The sequence below is a fragment of the Echinops telfairi genome, unplaced genomic scaffold (assembly GCF_000313985.2).
Source record: "Echinops telfairi isolate 266 unplaced genomic scaffold, ASM31398v2 ScPeMD7_7467;HRSCAF=8505_1, whole genome shotgun sequence".
Classification (NCBI taxonomy): Eukaryota; Metazoa; Chordata; class Mammalia; order Afrosoricida; family Tenrecidae; genus Echinops; species Echinops telfairi.
In genome coordinates this window covers 7764321-7786302 of record NW_022111368.1, presented here as the reverse complement: position 1 = coordinate 7786302, position 21982 = coordinate 7764321, and the positions used below count along the sequence as shown (strand labels likewise).

Below are 21982 nucleotides of genomic sequence, written 5' to 3'. Positions count from 1 at the left end.
AGCTGTTTCAACATGTGGCTCAGTTGCTGTGCAGGACATCCCCGCCCTGGTCTCGTGTGTTCTTGACCCACCTGCATTTTGCTTCAGCTCTGGCTGCGCCTGCTAGCTGTGCACAGGGGAAGCCTGATTGTACCTTGCCGTGGGTGCACCTGGATTCTCCACTGCCTTTGAAGAAGCTTGTGTGGCTCAGTGACACTGGTACATAGGTACAGCTGGAAGGGTGATAGAGTCAACACACTAGGGGTGACCCTGGGTCCCAGGAGACAGTGGTAACCACCACTGTCATGGGTTTCCCTCTGCCTTGCTACCCTAGTCCAGTTATTGAGCATTGCTTCCCCATACACTTTCGCTTGTCTGCCTTGTGTGCCTACTCTAGGGAGAACTACAAGCCCAAATCATGACTAATCTACATAAGATGTAATTAAATGCAGAATACTTAATTCATAATGTGAACATTTCCCCCCAAATATTTAATGTGAGATTGCAGGTTCATGGGTACAAATAAATGCTGTGAGTTGCATTTCAACAGAAATCAAAGCCAGCAGTGCTCCTTAGACACATTTCTTTGCAGTACTGTGTTGTGCACTTGGGGGTTATGTTGGAATGCCCGGAATTTTTCTGCAAGTTCATGTGTGAAGTACCCACCATCCAAATTCAAATGGGGGGTGCTTGCAGTGTTTTCTGTAGACACTAATGAATCAGGCTGTTGTGAGCTGGAATCCCCCACATCACTGCCATGGGCCGATGCCAACTCCTTGTTGACCTAGCGGAGAGCTGCCCCCTGGGTGTCAATCTCAAAAGCTCACTGACTGCCAGTGAGCCGACACTGACCCACAGTGACCCTATAGGACAGAGCAGAACTGCCTCTGAGTTTCCAGCCCTGTAACTCTGGGACTAGAAAGACTTGTTTTTTCTCCTGTGGAACTGCTGTAGTTTTGAACTACTGACCTTGAGGTTAGCAGCCCAATGCACAACCCCTAGGAGCCTGCACATTTTATTTATTTATTTATTTTTGGTCAGAACAGACAGACTCAGCTTTCTCTTGCAGAGCTCTCTGACTCAAGGGCAGTGTTTTGTGTTTTTTAACGTTAATTATTTGAATGGCCAGATGAGGCAACGGGCTTGACTGCACATGTATTCACACTAAAAACCATACCAACCCCCCATAATCTGCACCAAGTCCTTGGCCCAGAGGTGAGGGGTATGTCAGAGGCAGGTGTGACCCCAAACTGAGCAGCAGTGAGTTTGGCATCCGAGACAGACCCCCAACCCCTCTGGAGTGGGAGTCCAGCAGGATGGCGCGGAAGGACACTGTGGTCCGTGAGCCTCCCATCCGCCCCAGACTGTTCCACACTCTACACATGCGCAAAGTCAAGCAGCCAACGCGGTGGGGGTCACCCATGTTGAAATCCATGTTTTATTTTGTGGTCGTTACACAAGGATAGAGTAGTCATAGAATACAGGCCGAGGGAAGAAGGGAGGGGACTCCTTCAGGAGAAGTTGGGGTGGTTCCAAGATCACCGCTGACTACAAAGAAGCTCTGTTGCCACTAGACTAGTTGACAGAGGGCCATGTTCCTGTGCCCTTTCGCCAAATCCCACACCCTGAAAGGCAGTGATGGGAAGAAATGACACCCTAAATGGTGTGTGGATGGCAGGTACTTAACAAACAAACAAAAAGCCCCCTTGGCCCTCCGGAGGGGATTAACATGTAATCTAAACTTTCTGGCCTGGAGTTGATTCTGACTCCTGGTGACCCCAAGGGGTAGGGTCGAACTGCCTCTGTGGGTTTGAGACGGTAACTCTTTGCAAGAGTAGAAAGCGTCGTTTTTCTCCCTCGGGGGAGCTGGTGGTTTCAAACTGCGGACCTTGCAGCTAGCAAGCCAAGGCATAAGCCCTCTGCCAGCGGGGCTCCGGCCTCGGGGGCACAGGGGAATCCCTACCCTCAGAGTGGACTGAGCACGGTATCTGCAAAGAGGAGACCACGAGGTCGGGGCGCAGTGGGCATCAGGCCAGCCCGGCTGCGAGTTCTGATTCGCTGCTGCCTCGCTTTGTGCCGACCCGCTCCTTAACCTGGTGTGATTTGTCTGCGGCATTCGGGAAGGAGCGTCAGGTGTGCCTGCCGGGGAGCGCGGGTCTGTTAATAGCTATCAGGAGGGTTAGAGTCCGGAAGGGGCGGCTTCATTCTGGAGTCGTTAGAGTGGCCAGAACCTAGTAGATAGATAAGTCAAGTGGCTATTTGGTTCAAGCGCTGCTGCTGAATTCCTTTGGTAGATTTTATTTTCAGAAGAAAAAGAGAAGAACAAATGGATTTGGGCGTCAGCATCTGAGGTATGAAGTTAAGAGTAAGCACCAAAATGGGCCCTCCCTGCGCGCGGCACGTGGCAGAGAGGCGTGGCCGGCGGGCATCACAGGTTCTTCATGCACACCTGGCAGCGGCTGATGTGCGTCCGGATGAGGCCGGCCTTGAGCGTGTCCGCGGAGGGCGAGCCCTGGAAGTTCTGCTCGGGGATGGTGGTGAGCCAGAAGCTGTACTTGTTGGCATAGTAGTGGCAGGTCCCGCGGCCTCCGTTGCATTCGATGAAAGGCGTGGCCCGGAAGTCCTCCAGACAACTGCCCGGCGACACGAGGGACTGTCCACCACCTTCATCCCCGGCTGCTGTGTGCTGCGTGGAGGGGAGGAGACACAGAATAGATGGGTAAGTGCCAACAGTCCCCTCGCCCCCACCAATCCACTGCCATCGAGCTGATTCCAGCTCAGTAGCCCTGCAGGACCCAGTGGACCAACCGCCGCCCCCCCCTATCTCCCCTCCAGTCTGTGACTGTGAATCTTTATAGAAGCAGACAGCCTCATCTTTCCTCCTCGGGAGCAATTGGGGGGTTGCTACCCCCAACCTTTCTTTGGTAAGCAGCCCTAATGTGTGACTCATTGTAGCACCAGCCTCTCCAGGTATTGGGTGATTGGCTTTTGAGGCCGGGGGCTGGTTCTCACTGAACAAATCATGACCACCTATGTCAGTTCAGACCCACCTGCAACATGCTGTTCAACGCACCCAAACCCAAACCCGACGCACTTCCATCTCGGGAGCCGGGGTGGCATTGTGGGTTACATGTTGGCTGCTGACTGCGGGCCAGCAGTTGCGGGAGAACGATGAGGCTCTCTCCTCCCGCTGAGTTCCAGTCCCACACACCCACAGGGGCAGTCCTGCCCTGGCCTGGAGGAGGGCTAGGAGTTGCAAACTAGCGTCCAGAAATAAGGGTTTGTCTAACTCCGCCTTGGTCCATGAGAAGGAGGAGAATCCTCACGCTGGGCATTGGAGCATGCCACAGGCGGATGCTTAGGACACAGAGGCTCACGGTGTGCTGTTAAGTCAAAGCACAGCAAGGCCAAAAGCAGATTCTCCTCGGTAGCCAGAGCTCCCTACCATTGTATACGAAACAAAACACTACCCGCCCACTCATCCATTCACAGGAAAAACACCTGGTGGGATTGATACCACATGAAAACTTTTTTTTTTAATTAGCCTGTGCTAGCATCCTGAGGTGATAAGTTAACTGTGAACATTTATGGACAGGTAATGAAGGATGCGTGGTTTGAGTGATTTTTTTTCCTTCCTTGAATTATTTTTAAAATCTCCATCTACTGATTTCGCCAACAAGGAACATGGATTACTGATACGCTGGCTTTCGATTTTTCAGTCAGAGCTATGCAGCGGGCCACCTGCAGTCGGTGAGAATGGGCCCTTCCCCTTCTGTCTGAAGGAAGATAGTAACCTAGAGTCACGGAGAGTTAGGATTATGCCTCCTCTTCTTAATTTCTTCCCATTTTACCGCCTCGTTGCTTTCAGGTCCTGTTTGTTGGGTTATCGGGTGCTGTGGAGCCGCGTTAATGACCTCACGCGACAGAGTAGAATTGCCAGAGGACTTTCTAGGCAGGAGCCCTGGGACTGCGTCTGTTGACACACTCAGCTGCCAACCACAAAAGTGGGCAGTGGGGGCCCACCAGCCCCTCTGTGTGAGGCGGCGTGGCAGTCCGCTCTGTAAGGATGACAAACGTGGAAACCCTATGGGGCAGTTCTCCTCTGTCCTGTACGCTCAACATAGACGGTTGGTTCATCTTTATGGGCGCAGGTCCTCACCTCTTTCTCCCGTGGGGTGGTCGGCTGGGTTTAAACTGCTCACATTTTGATTAACAGCTGAGCATGTAACCATTGCATCACCAGGGCACTTGCGTGCTGTGTGGCCATTTCAGAATTGGACTTCAATTTCATAGTGCTTTTTACCTTTTGTTAAGGTATCTGGTAGGGGCCCTGTATCTCACTGTGTGTGTGTGTGTGTGTGTGTGTGTGTGTGTGTGTGTGTGTGTGTGTGTGTGTGTGTATGTGTGTGTGAGATATCATTTGCTTGGTTGAGTAAGCTCTGAGCGTCAAATGGTCAACAGAACACAATAATTAATATTACTCAGCTGCACCTGGTAGGCGTTTTAAAACCCTCCACTGTGATCTCTTTGGGAGGAGCGCTGGTGGCATAGTGGTTAGGAGTCGGGCTGCTAACTGCCAAATTGGCAGTTCAAAACCACTCGCTTCAGTCTTAGTAACCCAGAAAGGACAGTTTTCCCCTACCCTATAGGATCCCTATGAGTTGGCATAGATTCAGTGGCACGTTTTTTGGCTTTGTAACAACTTTGGGCAGTGGCTAGTTTAACCTTTTTAGAAAACAACAAGAAACAAACCAAAAATCCCCCCCAAAGCAAAACCAAAGCCCCTTTAGAGGCTTTCTGCTCAACGAGCAGAGCCTTGGCCGCCCAAAGCGGCAGTGTTCTTTGTAAACGGGAACCCTCAATGGATACAGAGCATCTTCCCCTGAGGCCTCCCAGCTCTCAGCCTCAGTCGGATGTGGATGAACTGCGGCCGCGCTCAGCTGCGAGCTGTAAGCCTGGGACACATGTCCCAAAGGAAGTTTCCTGGACAATGTGGGCAGGAGGAGGAAGTGCCAGGCTGGCCCCAGCTGGACTGGGATGATAGGCCTGGCCTCCTCTCAGGGGCTCTAAGCTCAGCCCCTCAACTGACCCTCAACCGTCCCCCTGGCTTCAGGCCTCACAACAGCTAATGCCTTTTAAGAGAATCACCTGGCAGCAGAAGTGACCTTGAACATGGGAACATCCAGCGTGGACCCCGTAATGCCGGAGTCTTCAAAACAGAAACTACACTGATGGCTGGTTAGATGGTACAGTTGCCAAAGACCGGCTTTGGGCGAGGTCACTTTGTGGACGTGGCAGCTTCTGCTGCCCCCAGGAGCTTCGGCTCCGGCTCTTGTGCTGGCTCCCAGCCTGGCCCTTCTGGGGTCTGGTCAAAGCTCATCCCATGAGGCCATGCATGTGAGTGGAGAGAGGGGGGGTGAGCAGGGCTGCTCCCTGGCGTCTGAGTCCCTGCTGTGGGCCAGCGAAAGCCATGTCTTCTCCATTCCAAACTCAGCTCTCATTGTGCTCGGACGCCAGCACTTCCTAACCTCTCAAACATGCACCCTACCCTCAAAGGATGGGTCGAAGGGCATTTAATGCATTGACACAACATGCACCAGTCCTTCTGGGGTTTAGGCCTTTGCTTCCTAACCAGGCAGACGGAGGCAGACTTGGGAGATGAAACCATTAAATAGATCAGCTCATTTATCTGTCAGGAATGCCACAGGGACTTTTCCTGTGATTCTTAGAAGTCAGGATATTTCACAACCATCTGCCGTGGCTCCTGGCTGCATTCGCCAGCCTGGAGGTCTCTGCCATCGTCTTATGCCCCTTGCCTTCTGTGGAATGTCGAGTTCTAGGCTTGCAGAGGATAATATGTGCAAATGCTGTTAGTCTGCATTGAAGATACGAATGAGAAATGTAATTGCCAATGAAAGAAGGGACGTCTCTGACTTTTGGGGAAGCCCTGGTGGCGTAGCGGTGACACATTGGGCTGCGATCCGCATGGTCAGTGGTTCGAAACCACCAGCTGCTCCTCAGGAGAAAGACAGGGCTTTCTACTCCCCTGAACAGTTACAATCTTGGAAACCCACTGGGGGGTTGTTCTGAGTCGGCATCGACTGGATGGCAGTGAGTGCAATTAAACTTCATGAGGGAGAAGGCTCATTTGCTTAATTTAAATTTAATTATGGGAGTTAAAAACAAAAAAAGAAAATAGACCAAAAGCTCGTGCCCCTCATAATGCAGGGACACTAAACAGTGAGAGCTGTTAGGGAGCTAAGCTAAGTAGGCTATGGGAACTCAGTAGATTCCCTTCAAAAATCACTTGAAATAATAACTTATTGAAAAGTAGAAACCATACTTAACACTGCATGGAATTTAGTATCTCGTTCTTCAACTCATTCTATCAACCTCACTGACATGGAATTGATTCCTTCTCGTAGCGACCCTGTAGGACAGGGTAGAACCACCTGGGTGTCTGTAACTCTACAGGAGTAGACAGTGCCACCTTTCTCCAGATGGCAGCTGGTGACTTCAAACCGCTGACTTTACCATGATCGGCCAATGCGTCACCACCAGGGCGCCTTCCCTGGATCCGTGATCTCTCCTCACGCATGAAAATGCCAATATTCAGGTACCTATCCCTTCCAAGTGTCTAGATTATTTCTGTTGTGCTGACAAAATTAGCAAACATGTAATTTATATGGTTTAAGTAATTTAGTTAATATTTAACACATTGAGTATCCCAGAGATACAGTTGGAGTGGTGGCGACTGTAACACATGTCGATGGGATGGGAGACCCACTGTTCTCAATGTGCCTCTCCTTTCTCTCTACAGGGGTTTATTAAAGCAGGAGAGTAACCCGGGGCATTACAGTGTTTCAGGGCCTTCCCTTGAGGCCAAGCTAAACCTAAGCTGGCCAGAGTAGAAGCTTCTCCGTCTTATATCTAAAGGCACTCTGGATCTGCTGTTCCAGAATTTTCTTTAGTGGTGTAATCCTTGTAAGTCAAGCAGGTAGTAGCTATTTCTGACGCGTATCCTAGGTTCTAGGTAAAAGATGCTTAGGATTCCTAGACAGAAGTCTCCCTGCATTTAGCTTGCTGGTAAAGCGAGGACACCTTTACGTTTGGTGCTGTGTTTGGTATTATGGCTAACAGGCCAAATTGATCCTCATTGCAGTGTTGCTGCTGGCCCGGGCACAGGCTTGGCACCAAATTAATGAGCCACCTCTCGGTGAGGGCGGCATGCCAGCTCTCCTGCACCCATTGGCTGGGTGCCCGTGCGCAGCATACAACCTGAACAACCTCTGTGATCACCCTGCAGATAGCTGCCCATTGCTGCTGCTTGCGCACTCCCCAGGGTGTGCTTGGGGGAAGGAACTCGAGTTCTGTCGGGCTCCGTGCTCTGAGAGACAGCAGGCAAGTTCCACATACCATGAGGAAGGAGTAGCCGATCCACAAACTCCGCCACCCGGCTGGGCAGTGGGGGATGGAGACATCTTGACTGTGGACCGCAATGGCGACAGCCGGAGCCTCGCACACCGAGCAGCGGCTGATGTAGGGCTTGATCTCGTCTTCGGCCACAGGCATCATAGGGAGCGGTGCCGTGGTGGAGAGCCAATAGGACTTGTCATTCCGGCTGGCGTAGTAGCAGACGTCGCCCGGGTTGCAATATAGGAAAGGCATGGTGCTGAAGCGTGCCAGGCAAGAGCCTGCCAGTCCTGCCGGGAGAAAGCCCTGCCTTGAGATCACGACTGAGGGGCCTGGGAAGATGCCCCCTGCAGCCCTGGGCCAGCCTGCCTGCCAGGGCCCCGAGTCCGGGACGTGCCCTGCCCCATGGCCACCTGTGCAGAGGGCAGCCATGCACTGGGGACACTAAAGGGGTCCTCCTCCCTCCCTCCCGTTGCTTTTACAAAGACGATGCTGGCATCAGTGCCCCTGCTCTTCTGGAAGTTCTCAGACACACCCCGGTCCTGAGCCAGGCCAGCTGGGAGGTGTGTGTTTAGGCAATAGCTTTTGGGGTAAAGACAATGGCTGCCAGATCTTAAGAGCACCCCCCTCCCCTCGTGTCTCCCCCGCCTTCAGGAAATCCTGAATGGATTTCCATTCTGAAGACATCTACAGTGACATCACACAGTCCTTCCCTCGTTCCCATCCCCCTTATTCCAAAAGCTCCATCAGATGGCTCTGTGCCTTCTGGGTGCAGAGACTGGTTTTCCCTTGCGGCCAAAAGATGACCACTGATCTGATTGTACCATCACAGACAGGGACTTTCCCTCCCCCACCCGGCTACTTTTTACTGCTTGTTATTTTTCCTGTGCTCTCTCCAGACTTTTTCTTCCTCTTGGCTCTCTCTTTATTTCCTTGAATAAATACATACACAGACAGACGCATATGCAGGGGCTTTGGCTATAGGAGGGTCTGATGTTAATCACTCCCCGCTGACTGCAGCTTGTTTACAGAACTTGGGGCCAAAAAGCAGGAAGAAAACCTGGTCATGATAGCCTCCAGGTGGAGAGGGAGCAACTGTGTGGCTCGGGCTCCGCAGCACCGGAGCCTGCAGAAGTGCTGCTTAAAAAGGCAGGTCCCGCCTCACTTTGCTGCTCTGAGACTTTCAGGGCCTGTAAGATTTGTGCTTCAAAAGCCGCTTTAATCTTCTCTGAAACCCGCAAGAATGTGCCATCCCTCAGTACCAACTCATCAGTCTTAAAGGAGTTAATGAGTCTCCCTGGGACCTTTTGATCCGGACCATCCCCAGTGCCCAAGAACGGAGCCTGTGAGAGTCACGGGCGGGGCTTACCCAGATCCTGGTTGTGGGCTTTCTCCTGCCCTTCAAAGTACAGCAGGCTGTATCCGCTCCAGAGCTTGTTCATGCCCACGGGGCACATGGGCTCCTGGTCGGTCTGGCTGTGCTTCACCAGCAGGTAGCCGATGCTGACGCTGCGGCCAGGCATGCCGGGCAGGCCCGGGCTCCCCTGACGGCCAGGCTCGCCTAGGGCCCCAGAGGAAATCGTCAGTCACCTTTTCAAACACCAGCTCCCTCCGCCAGTCTACTTGGACTCATGGCAATGCCACCTGCATCAGGGCCCTACGGTGCTACACAAGGTTTTCAAAGGCTGACTTTTAGGGGTAGTTGATGGCTGGGTTTTTCTGTTAAGATGTCTCTGGGTGGACTCAACCATGCAGCCCTTTCAGTTAGCACCTGACCATGTTAACTGGTTGGACCACCCCAACCACGTTCTGAACTAGCCTGAAGACCTCAGGATCACAGGGGGCCGGCAGACCTGCTCAGGACAGCACCGAGATGCCTGCAGACTGTGCGCCTCTTTCCCCCCTCCCAAGCTAGGGTCTTGGTGGCTTTGCCCTTTTGAGACAAAAGCCTCGTGGGAAGGATTTGGCCTAAATTTAGGGATAAGAGTGTAGGAAATCAGGGTCATGAGAGGAGGCAAGTAGGCTGGATCTCCTCCAAGAAAGGACCCCGACTGGTGCACAAGGCGTGTCCAAAGTGGAGCGAGAAGAACATCTCGGGGTTCGGGGAGTGCCTAGGAGCATCCCGGTGCAGCCTCCCACCCAGACCAGGGTTCTCCTCTGTCCTACACCTCGGGCCTCCCTCTGCTGGACACTGGTGAGAAACCAAGGTCCTTCCTTTTCCACACAGACTGTTCCAGGGGCTTGAATGGCTGTTCCAATGACCTGACATCTATCTGAACTCCACTCTTCCCCGGAGCCCCAACCTGTCGGACCTGTCACCTCTCACACAGGTGAAATCAGCTCTTCTGATCGATCCGGTCTGCCCACTGGCCCTTCCCCTCTCCAAAGGGCATGTTCAATATCTCATCCCGCTCGTGTTCTTGGACATCAGTGCCCTGCCTTGCACTACCCGGGTCTCCTACTGCGGGATGAGCACCGATTCATCAGTGTTGGTCTGAGATGTTGATTCTCTACGTGATCATGTTCTCTGGCCATGGTTCAGTCCCCATGGAGGCCAGGGGACTGCTGTTTCCTTGGGGGTGGGCATTCATGATGTGGCCATCATTTCATGATCACAGGTGATCAGACAATGGGCTCAGGCCCAGACTCTGCCACTGAGTCAATTCTGACCGACAGCAACCCTGTGGACATAGAAGAACTGGCCCTGTGCATTTCCAAGGCTGTAAATATTGATGAGCACAGGAAGTCTCATTTTATCTCTCAAGAGCAACTGGTGGTTTGAACTACTGACCTTGTGGTTCCAGCAGCTCCACATGTTACCCACTACACTACGCCGGGTAGATTAAAGTAATTCTCAAGCTGTCATCTTTTTCTTACGTTCATGCATGGCTACGATGGAAACTTTAGGTCTCTCCCAGTCTTTGGGGGCCCTGCTGGCTCAGGACTTACGCCCCGTGCTGCTAACGGAAGGGTCAGCAGTTTGAACCCACCAGGTGCTCGGTGAGAAAAACATGAGGTTGTCAGCTTCTGTAAAGCTTCCATTCCATAAAGACTGGGAACCTTGGGGGTTGGGGGGGGCGAGGGAGGGACTGTTCTCCTGTCTTAGAAGGTTGCTGTGAGTCAGAATTAACTTCTTTATCCCGTCCTGCACCTGTGCAAATAACTGTTAAGAAACAAATCCTGCAAACCTGCACAGTGGCCCGTATTCACCTGTCACTTTTAGCTTTAGTCTCCCAGCGCTTTAAGTCTCTTGCCTCTTACGATATGGCCACTGCGCTCCCAGCTCTGCGTCACCTGCACATTTCTTAGTGACAGGAAGGAGGGAGCCTGCTCGGCGCGCTCTCCCTGTGCCCAGAGGTCATGGAGCATGCCCAGAAATGAGAACCACTGCCAGGAGAGAAGCTGGCCAGGACGGAAGAGCCGAAAACTCTGACCACAGCCTCCCTCTCTGTGTGCTCAGCACGCCCTTCTCTACCATCACAAGGAACCCGGGGTTCCTCCCAGTCAGGGTGCCACTGGAGACGTGCATGCTGCTGTGGTGCTCAACAGGTCCCAGCAGAGCTTCTAGAGCAGGGGTCCTCAAACTTTTTAAATGGGCCAGTTCACTGTCCCTCAGACCCGTTGGAGGGCTGGACTATAGTTTAAAAAAAAAAAAACATGAACACATTCCTATGCACACTGCACATATCTTATTTTGAAGTAAAAAACAAAACGGGGCAAAAACACCTGGCAGGCCAGGTAAATGTCTTCGGCGGGCCGCATGTGGCCCACAGACCGTCACCTAAGACACACTTGGGAGAAGGCCTGGTGATATATCACCCTGCCCCCCCCCAGGAAGCACCCCCCCTCCCAAAACAAAGAAACAAACCAGCCAATGAAAACCCTATGAATCACAAAAGGTTGAGCTAGGAACTGGTTATGAGGCTGGGTAGCGTTTCGTTCTGTGGGGTGCGGGGTCACCATGGGTTAGGGGGCCAATGAAAGGAATGTATCTTAAGAGAGAGCGCTGACCGCATTCTCGGCCCAACTTCTCCTTCGGGCACCCCTCACTTACCGATATTGCCAATCGGCCCTTGGTGACCCATGGGTCCTTGGTCCCCTCGGAATCCTGGCTCAGCAGACACACCACCCCTTCCCTGGGCTCCAGACTTCCCTGGTGCTCCGCGGAAACCTGCCCAGAGACCACAGTAAGGAAGAGTGAGACTGGGATCGGGGACAATGGGGCCCTGCTAGCGCTCAGCAGATGCTTCTGAGCAGGAAACCCAAACCAGGGAAAGAAGGCTTTAGCTGGAGAGAGGACGATAGGTCAGCTCCGAGATCCTACCTGGTTCTCCTGGGGGGCCCTGAGGCCCCATTTCTCCCTGTGCACCGGCTGGACCTCTCCTTCCATGGGGGCCCGACGTACCCGGTTCAACTGCAATCCTCTGGGGGATTCCCGCAATCCCTGGCGACCCTAAAGATCCAGGGGCCCCTGGAAAGGAACGAGACAGCCTGCCGTCAACCCAGTGACACAACTTCGCTTCCTTGTTCTGAACTCTCCTCTCCCATGACCCGCTGAGATGAATCGGGGCGCTTTCTAGGAAGACTGGTGGTCAGGAGATGAGAATGGTTAGACCACATCGGACAGGTAGCTTAGTTCTTGCCGCTTAAGAAGAGGATGATTCCATCCACCCTAGCCCTGTGGGCGCAACCGCAGGCTCAGAGCAGGCCCAGGCCTGGCTTTCTGTTTGCTGTGCAGACGGTGTGGCTCCCTGCCTAGGAGGGTTATGACAGCCTGAATTTGGGAGCTGACCTCTACCAGAAGGACAGTGACAGGGCCAGAAATGGGTTCCCCAGACTCCCTTCATGGCCACCCTTGTTCCAAGACGGCAACTTCTGCAACTGAGCAGGCAGCCACTTACCAGGGGTTCCTCTCTCTCCTTTGGGCCCTTGGGGGCCTCTGTCTCCCACATTTCCTGTTGCACCCGTGTTTCCCATGAAGCCTTGGTCTCCTCTGGATCCTGCAAGACAAATAAGTCATTAGGGACTCACAGTGAGAGAAAGACACACACACCACACACCACACACACACACACGTCATCCACAACCCAGGCTGAGTGTCCCCTGAGAAGGAGACATGTGAGGGTTACCTTTTTCTCCCGGGAGACCAAACACGCCAGGTCTGCCTTGTGGTCCAGAGTCTCCCACCCATCCTTTGGTCCCTGGGTTTCCCAGAAGTCCGGGATTGCCCGAATCGCCTTTGCTTCCCGGAAGAGCAGCAGGTCCGGGTGGTCCTTGGGGCCCTTGGTAACCTGTTGACATCCAGCACAAGACACAAGAGTTTGAACAGCATCTCTCGGATGGCAGAGTCTCCATGGGCAAGGGCACTAGCTTCTGGGTGGGTGGGCTCACCCCAGGCCACCAGATGCCAAGACCATCCAGTTCGGGGGATATCGCTGATCCATTTTTAACCCCGGCTGGCTTTCTCCTCACACCACCTCTTTTCACCCCTCCGCTACTATGTGGTTGGACCATACGGGGATTAAAGGTCATCTTTGTCTAAACACCAGGTAGAAAAGGTGAGGAACCCTTTATTTCCTCTTAAGTTGCAGAGCTCCCTGCAGTGCTGAGTATGTGTCTTGGTGCAAGTGCCCAACTTGGGCCGCCCTTTGGTTTCCCAGTGACTGACTGTGATGGTTGAAATCAGTGAGTGTTGTGTTTGTGATGACCATGAGCATGATCTACATGGGCAGCCCCGGCTACTGTTCTTGATCATCCCTGGCCCTCAGTTCCTGCCCCAGAGAACCCAATGGGCAACTGCGTGAATCCCACTTACCTTGCAGGCCAAATATCCCTGGTGATCCTTGGTCACCGGGTAACCCAGAGATATTGGAAGCGGGAGTGATGCCCGGGAATCCTTGCAGCCCTGGGCTCCCGGCTGGGCCGCGTTCACCTGGGGAGGAAGCCCAAACCCAATGAGGTTACTTCTCATGTTGCCATCCGATTCTTCCTTTTCTGACATTGCTCGTCCAGGAGCAGAGCTGAGAAGGATGAGCTAGTCAGTGAGATGTCCTGAAGCCAAGGGAGTGCTCAGGGCTGTAGGTTCTCAGGACGGTCTCAGCCAGGTTCAGGAGGGCTCAACAACAGCCTGTGTCTCCTCCTCAGAGGCTACCGGGCCACAGCCGGTCCCAGCATCCCCCTCCATTGGGCTGGGCGTCTCCCCTGCTCTCAACTTGGCTTCTGTGACTGCTTAGCTGTGCCTCAACCAACCACAGCCTCTGCCACAGACTTGGCCACAAACTCCTTTCTGGCCCAAGCTCCTTTCTGTTGCTGGCTGTTGATCGCTCTGTTAGCACAGGCAATGGGGGTAGATGATTGCAGTGTTAGTAAAATGACGATTCGAGAGCACAGCCTTTATATTACAGAACGTCTCCCTGTGGTTCCCCTTCAGCATGGTGGGTCACTGGTTGAAATACAGGCACCAAAAGATGCTGGTCCCTTAAGGGAAATTACCCAGATGAGGGCATTTGTGAGCCTTCTCTGCCACAGTCTCGTTCCACAGGCTTTTGACTGAGTGTGTGCAAGTGCATTGCTGAGTGGAGCCTAACACTCAGAGCAGAAGGCTTTCCATTTCTCACCTTATAACTCCATGATCATTTGTCTTTCTTTAAGCTCTTAAGAGTATGGAATTAATAAGAAAAGTGGGCAGACACACAGACAAATGAGCAGAGCTGTCAGGCCATTCAAAGGCAGGCTCATCTCAATGCTGATGGAAAGTGGGAGTTGGGGAAATTGATACAAGTCTTCCATACTCCAACAGCATCAACAAGAATGGTTAGTTCTATCCACCACCCTCCAGGTTGGCCTGGCTCCTTCATTGCCATCACCAACACAGAGATGTTCCTATGGGAAGATTCTGCTATCGATCGTAGGGGAAATGATTACTCTCGATTCTGAGTGGGATGCAGTAAATAAACACCGGCATGTCCATTTAGAAGAGGGTCTGTCGCACCACTACTTACAGTCAACAAACAAGTGGCTTTTTAGACCTGAGGGGTTTACTGAGAGGCCATACATAGTCTGATAGCAAATCACACCAATTGAGCTTCTTCTAACTATCCCCATGAAGTACCCCAAACAGATGCTGGGTGTCAGTGAATACTGACAAAAGTTTCAGAGTTAGATGATTCTGTAAAATCCCTGGATTGGCTAAATTCCCATACCCACACAAAATGAACTTTAACTAACTCACTGCAGTGATTAGGATTTTGTTAATGAGAACATTTAGCAAACAGGAGGCACCGTGCTGGAATCAGAATCTAAACAGTTAGGTTTGCTCAGTAACCCCCGTGGATCTTCACAAGGGCTGAAATGAAAAACACAAAATCAAAAAAGTCTCATTAATGGTGATTAGATGAAAAGCCATTTTGTATCACTGGCAACCAGGTCCTGAACTGACACCTGAATGTCACCTGCAGAAGTAGTTGAGGCTGCACATTCCAGCAGAAGTGAAACTCATCCAAGGGGAGACAATAGGCTGGAATGATTCCCACAGCCTCTGCCAAGAAGAGTCCTCACAGGCCATCTGTGAATGTCACTCTGGACAGTAATCCTCCTGTCATCCTATCGGCAGAAGTCCATTGGGCAGACCGAAGCTTCTCCTTTGCTCTGCCTCAGACACTGCTCCGAAATCACCTGCTCTTGGCTCTGACAATGGACCATTGGGACTTTCATACGGAGAGAAGGGCAGGGAGGGGACAATGGCTTTTAAAAACAGGCACAGTTCCTTAGCATTTGAAAGGACATGTTCTAGGTCTCTCTGATGCAATGCAGAAAATCACACAGTAGATTCAAGGAGAGTTTGATAAACAGATGCAGCAAAAATTCAATGTGTGAATAGCTTATTAACAACCCGTGATACGAAGGTGAGACAACCTTGCTTGTTGAAAGTGCAGTGGACTTGAAGCACTTGCTGAGGAAGATCAAGGGTCATGGCCTTCAGTACGGGTTACAACTCAATGTAAAGAAGACCAAAATCCTCATCACTGGACCAATTGGTAAGATCATGATCAACGGAGACAAGGTTGAAGTTGTCAAGGCTTTTGTCTTGCTTGGACCCCCAATCAATGCTCATGGAAGCAGCAGTCAAGAGATCAAAAGACACATTGCAGTGGGTCAATCTGCTGCAAAAGACCTCTTGTAGAGAAAAGCAAGGCTGTTACTTTGAGGACTAAGGCATGCCTGCTTCAAGCCATGGTATTTTCAATAGTCTCATAGGCCTGTGCAAGCTGGAAACTGGAGGCAGACCAAAGAAGAATGGCTGCGTCTGAAGCAGGGTGCTGGAGAAGAACAGGGAAGGCACCGTGGACTGCTATAAGGACAAGCTGATCTGTCTTGGATGAAGTAAGGCCAGAGTGCTCCTTAGAGGCAAGGATGGCGAGACTTGGTCTCATGTACTTTGGAGATGTCATCAGTCCCTGAAGAAGGACTTCATGCTTGGTAAAAGAGAGGGGCAGCGAAAGAGAAGAAGGTCATCACGAGGTGGATAAACAGTGGCTGCAACAGTGGGCTCATGTACAGGGACAACCGTGAGGATGGCGCAGGACTGGTCAGTGCTTCGTTCTGTTGTGCCTGGGGCCACGACGGGTCAGACCCGATGCCACCTAACCACAATAGCCAAACCCAAACAGTGCTGTCAAGCTGTGGAGTCTATTTCAATGTACAGTGACCCAATTGGGCAGAGAAGAGCTGCCCCACTGCGTTCCCAAAGTTCAAACCAAACGCTTTGGGATTCAAACCATCTGCTTCAGAGAGTTGCTGCGTGTTTCAACCACAGAGTCACCAGCCAGCCCAATGTGGCGATCACTAAGTTTAACCCATTATCATGGAATTGATCCTGGTGCCGAGGGAGTCCTTGAGTTCAAGAGAAGGGATGTTTTAGAGTACACACACGCTTTCAGATTCATGTCCAAAAAGGGTTATCCTACCCTTCACAGAGCTGATCACCGACAAATATTTACAGAGCAATTACTATATTCCAGACCTTCTCCAAAAACTGAAACCAGGCTCACTGTCACTGAGTGGATGCTGACTCAGTGACCCGCGAGGACTGGGTGGAACTGCTCCTGTGAGTTGCCGAGACTAACTCTTTACGGGTATTAGAAAGCCTCATTTTTCTCCCATGGAAGGCTGGTTTTGAACCACGGACTTTGTGGCTTACAGCCCAACTTGTAACCACTGCGCCACCAGGCCCCCTGCCAGACATTCTAGCAAGGGGCAAATGAGGGAATAAGACAAGCGGCGACAACTGTCATCCTTCCTTTGTTGGCGATTCCTGAGCGTGCACAAGCTGCTGTGCGAATGCAGTGTTAACACGTCACCACGGTAGAAGTCATGGCTTGCAGTTCATGAGCCTGGGCTATGGGCCAAGCCCTGAGCTCACACCATGTCACGGCTGCAGACCTCATGGATTCTGACCCTCTCTGTAGCTACATCTGCTCTCTATCCAGTTGTTCTCATTCCTGAGCATTAAAACATCGAATCGCATCTCCCCCGCCCCAAGTATATGCTGGAAAGTTCAAACCTTTATTCCTGTGATACAGTCCCACTGGGGAATAGGGCTGTCTTTGTTAGGTCAATGAGGACCTAATCAGTGGAGGGTGTGTCTTTGAGATATGAAGAGAGCAGGTTAGACACCAAAGAAGGGAGTGCGTATGTGGAAGATAAGATGGCAAGGAACCAAGGAACAGATGCTGAAAAGAGATGGTTGCTTAAACTGATTGCTTAAACTGTGAAAAAACAAATGTCTGTTCATGAATGCCACCTTCTTGTGGATGTCTGTTATAGTGGTACTGAGTTTTCAGGCCCCTTCCAGACAGCAAATGGATAATATAATAATCCTGACCCTCCTTGAAAAAAATAATGCTAATATATTTATAGGTTTAGTATTAAGGTAGCAGATGGACATTGGGCTGCCACTCAAGTACTCTCTTAATTCAAGAACACTTTGTCTTACTAAATTGACATTCTATGATTCTCACCTTCCTGACACAATCACTGAAGACAAAGCAGGTGCATAAGCAAAAGTGGTGAAGAAAGCTAATGGTGCCCGGCTATCAAAAGATATAGTGTCTGGGGTCTTAAAGGCTTGAAGATAAATAAGCGGCCATCTAGCTCAGAAGCAACAAAGACCACATGGAATAAGCACACCAGCCTGTGTGATCACGAGGTGTCGATGGGATCAGGTATCAGGCATCAAAGACCAAAAAAATCATATCATTGTGAATGGGGGGGGGGTGCACAGTGGAGACCCAAAGCCCATCTGTAGGCAACTGGACATCCCCTTACAGTAGGGTCGCAGGGAGGAGACGAGCCAGTCAGGGTGCAGTATAGCAATGATGAAACATACAACTTTCCTCTAGTTCTTAAAGGCTTCCTCCCCACCACTATCATGCTCCCAATTCTATCTTACAAATCTGGCTAGACCAGAGGATGTTCACTGGTACAGATAGGAACTGGAAACAAAGGGAATCCAGGACAGATGAACCTCTCAGGACCAGTGGTGAAAGGGCGATATGGGGAGGGTGGAGGGAAGGTGAGGGAGAAAGGGGGAACCAATTACAAGGAACTACATATAATCCCCTCCTTGGGGGATGGACAACAGAAAAGTGGGGGAAGGGAGATGTCAGACAGTATAAGACATGACAAAATAATAATTTATAAATTATCAAGGGTTCATGAGGGAGGGGGAGCAGGGAAAAATGAGGAGGTGATACCGAGGACTCAAGTTGAAAGCAAATATTTTGAGAATGATGATGGTAACAAAAGTACAAATGTGCTTGACACAATGGATGTATGTATTGTGATTCTATGGATTGTGATAAGAGTTGTGCGAGCCCCCATAAAATGATTTTTAAAAAATAATGCTGTCATGAGGATTCTTTTTAATCTTGCCTTTTATGTGTAGGGACATAGGTACTTCTGTTCATCCTCCCAGTTCCCAGCAAGTGTATTTTTACAGAGAAAGCAGAGAGGTCAGCCAGGATCACATAGCACAGTGACAGGCAGAATAAGAACTCATACCCAGGTAGCTGACTTCAAAGTCATGGGCCTGGTCAGTCTTGCTGTGTGTTCTCCGAGGCTGGTGCTAACAGACAGCTCCTAAATTCTCATCCTCTGAATACTACCATGCATCTTCCCAGAGCACACAGTCAGGCTCCAGTGGGCGGCCCCTATCTTCTTCCTCCCACCTTCAGGTCACTACCTCAGGGCCAGGTTTGGGGGGATTCTGAAAAGGGAGGTGGCTGACTCTGGAGAGTCAGAGGGGCTGGAAGCCTTTAGACACTCCATCCAAGGTGATCACAGGCCTTGGATGCTGACACTTCTCTGTAGCCTGACGTCTCCCTATGGGTTCTCAGTTCTGATGTGAGAGGGAATGCTGGCCTAGAGTGAAGAAAACCACCAAAATATCCCCTAAACGAAACTCATTTCCATCAAGATGGTTCTGACTTAAGAGTGACCTTACTGGGTAGGGTAGAACCGCCCTTGTGGGTTTCTGAGACTATAACGCTCTATGAGAGTAAGAAACCTCGTTTTTCTCTCTCTGAAGGGCTGGTGGTTTTGAACTTTTCTGGACCAGATTAGCTCTGGCTTTTGTGCACAGAAGCCTGAGCGTTTGTCACTAGCTAGAAATCCAGTGTGTGACCGGGGCACTCAGTCCAGGTGTATTGCTCAGCCACAGAGCCTAAGTCCCAGAGATGCCCCTTGGCTCTAGGTTGCTTACTCGGCCAAATGCCATGGGGGTGTGGGGTGGGGGGCATGGAGGTGGCCAAAGAACAACCACTGAGGTGCTCAAATTAATCGAGAGTTCAGTATTTTGAATCATCTCTGGTTCCTAGAGACGGTTTATATTTTTATCTGGGAACTTACTCCACTTCTTGGTTAGCTCCAGCTCGCTTTGTTTGGTGAATGAGTAGGCTGGGGAGGGAGGAGGTTACGTTGTTTTTCTCAGCAATGAAGACCACCTATCCTTGGCTATTTCTTACCCAAGTGTCAGGGCCACTTCGCTTGGCTCCACCCAAAGGCAGGAATGGATTTATTTACCAATACGAAGAGTGCTTGCTATGTGCTAGGCGCCCCGGGTCTACACAGAGAATATGCCGAGATCCCCACTGCCAGGGAAGTTCTTCACAGTAAGAGACTCCAGCATAACCCCAACGAATATACACTGATGGAATAAAAGACAGTTTAGACCAGAATGTAAAGGAGGAACTCTAAGAGAGTTGGCAACAAGAAGTCCCCTCCAGAGAAAGCAGCATGTTCCCACACTTTCCCCAGCTCATTGCTCAGACTCAAAACATTTGGGAAACGTTCAGAGTCAGCAATCCTATCGGGCAGCTCCTCGGAGTTTCTCAGCTATCCTGCCGTCTGTATGGGGGACCACCTTGTCCTTTCTGCTGCCCGGGTCTCCTTTGGTTCTGGGTAGGTAGGGAGGCATGCTTGCTTTGGAAATCTTTGGCCTTACCTGGTATGCCTTGCTCCCCTTTTTCTCCCGGCAGCCCTGCGGGGCCTGGGACGGTATTGGGCTCTCCTGGCTCGCCTCTATCCCCAGTGGTGCCTGGGAAGCCTGGGTTCCCACTGAGGTCTGTACCTGTGGAAGGGTTAAAACAGCAGTTGATGTCAGCGTTTTCCACCATGTAACCGTTCATTTTCACCAGTGTGCCTCAATGTGACTCCCCCAGTAGAAGAACAAGGCAGTGAGGGGACCTCAACTTGCTGTACGGTCCCAGTGCCACAAAATCTGGGATTTGGGGGGGATCATAGAATCATTCCTAAGAAAATGGAGACCCTTCAGAAGGTCCACAGTTGACAGTGGAGCTGGCGCCCTGCCCCCAGGCTCTTGGCTCCTGGCAACTGTGTTCAGAGTTAGGTTTTAGAGTTGCATGCTAGTTAAATGCTTCCTTGTTCACCTAGCAGGTGCTCTGAGCACGCAAGGGCAGCAGTGAGTGACCCTACATGACAGAGGAGAAGTGTTGCATTATGGGTGCAGATCGAGTGGGTTTGGCCCGCTGGCTCTTCTGTTACTGGCCCAGGGCTTAACCACTGGGCCACCAGGGCTCGTTTTGTCCCGCACAGCTGAGAGGGGCACGAGGCTGGCGGAACTGCTCCGATGGTGGGGAGTAAGTTACCTGGGGATCCTGGAAAGCCTTTGGTGCCAGGTAGGCCGTGCAATCCACTGATTCCTCGGATGCCCGGAAAACCTGCGAGAATGCCACCGGTTAGTATTGCATTCAAACCCATGCAAACACACGGCACTTAGGGATGGAAATGAATCACTTTAGGTTACTCAGCAAAACCATTTAACATCATTATTTCTTTTTTCATAGACTTAGAAACACAAAACAAAACAAGTGTCGATTCGCTAGGGCCGAAAGGGAGCTGGGAAGTGATGCATTCCTCTTGCTGCCAGACGAGTCACTGGTAGATATCTAGTTTGTTAAAACCCGTGCTGGGAGAAACAGCCTAGCATGAAATCCTCTCTGGATTTCCGGAGAAAAACACTGCTCATGATGAGGGCCCCTGCATCGGGGGCAAGGAGTGGGTCAAAATGATCCCATCCGTGCACAGAGAGAAGCCCCCGGCTGGCCTCATGGAGGATGGGTCGGTGCCCACCTCAGGCCCCCCTCCCCCTCCGAGTCCTGCCCAGTGGCTTGGTCGGCCCTCCTCTTAGGTCAAAAGCCAGAACCAGCCCCCAGGGGAACAACGGGGAAATTCACATCTGTCCCTGAATGGCGCCCTCGCATTGCCTTAACAATGACCCATGTGGGCCCCAGTGTAGCCTCGGGAGGGTTTTCCTTGACACTTGTTCTTAGAGCACTGTGTTTCTATTCTGACTGACGTGAACGATGGCGGCCCCTGCATCTGTGTCTCCCATCAACCGTTGACCGTCTGCCTGGAACTCATGAAGTCGTACAGAAAACAGCGTCAGCAGGCCAGCCGGCTACAGATGCCTCGTTTGTGGTTTGGGTTTCCTCTACGGAAAGAATGACTGTACCTGGCAAACCCGGCGTCCCTTGCCAACCATAATCTCCTTTGTCTCCAGGCAGTCCGATCCGTCCTGGTTCCCCCTGTGGTCCCTGTAGTCCTGTTAACCCTGGAAAGCCTGGGGAGAAACACATCATGAAATCTGAGAACACAGGGCACACCGTCCTCAGAAGAGCGCTTGCCTGGCGCCTCCTGCTCATTGCTCTGGTGGAAGGGAAGGGGTTTGGGGTAACGACTGAAGAGTGTTGGGGGACAGGATGACGGTGGCAAGTCTGACTAATAATTAAGTATCTTTCCTTCAAGCCTGGAATGCCACAACCCCCACAGTCAAGTCCTACAGAATGAGCCTGGCTTGGCCAAGAAGCAAATAAGAGGAGAGGATGCCCATGAAACTGGTCCAGAACTCGGGGAGGAGACGAGCCAGTCAGGGTGAGATGTAACAAAGATGAGAAATACAACTTTCCTCTAGTTCCTAAATGTTTCCTCCCCGCTCCCACTACCATGACTCGAATTCGACCTTGCAAGTCTAGCTAGACCAGAGGATGTACACTGGTACAGATAGGAACTG

General features: G+C 51.4%; 1 protein-coding gene across 1 annotated transcript in view; it reads right to left on the bottom strand.

The window, feature by feature from the left end:
- Positions 1 to 2261: 2261 nt before the first annotated feature.
- COL4A2 (collagen type IV alpha 2 chain) overlaps positions 2262 to 21982 on the bottom strand; it is a 232987-nt gene continuing 213266 nt past the window's right edge. The window contains exons 38-48 of the mRNA XM_004704409.2: positions 21425 to 21532; positions 20559 to 20630; positions 19895 to 20020; positions 13208 to 13324; positions 12522 to 12683; positions 12294 to 12392; positions 11717 to 11863; positions 11447 to 11563; positions 8762 to 8953; positions 7396 to 7682; positions 2262 to 2665 (exon numbers count right to left, since the gene is read on the bottom strand). Coding sequence (XP_004704466.1) covers positions 2408 to 2665; positions 7396 to 7682; positions 8762 to 8953; positions 11447 to 11563; positions 11717 to 11863; positions 12294 to 12392; positions 12522 to 12683; positions 13208 to 13324; positions 19895 to 20020; positions 20559 to 20630; positions 21425 to 21532 — 1685 coding nt within the window. The 3' untranslated portion in view covers positions 2262 to 2407. The remainder of the gene's footprint in view (positions 2666 to 7395; positions 7683 to 8761; positions 8954 to 11446; positions 11564 to 11716; positions 11864 to 12293; positions 12393 to 12521; positions 12684 to 13207; positions 13325 to 19894; positions 20021 to 20558; positions 20631 to 21424; positions 21533 to 21982) is intronic.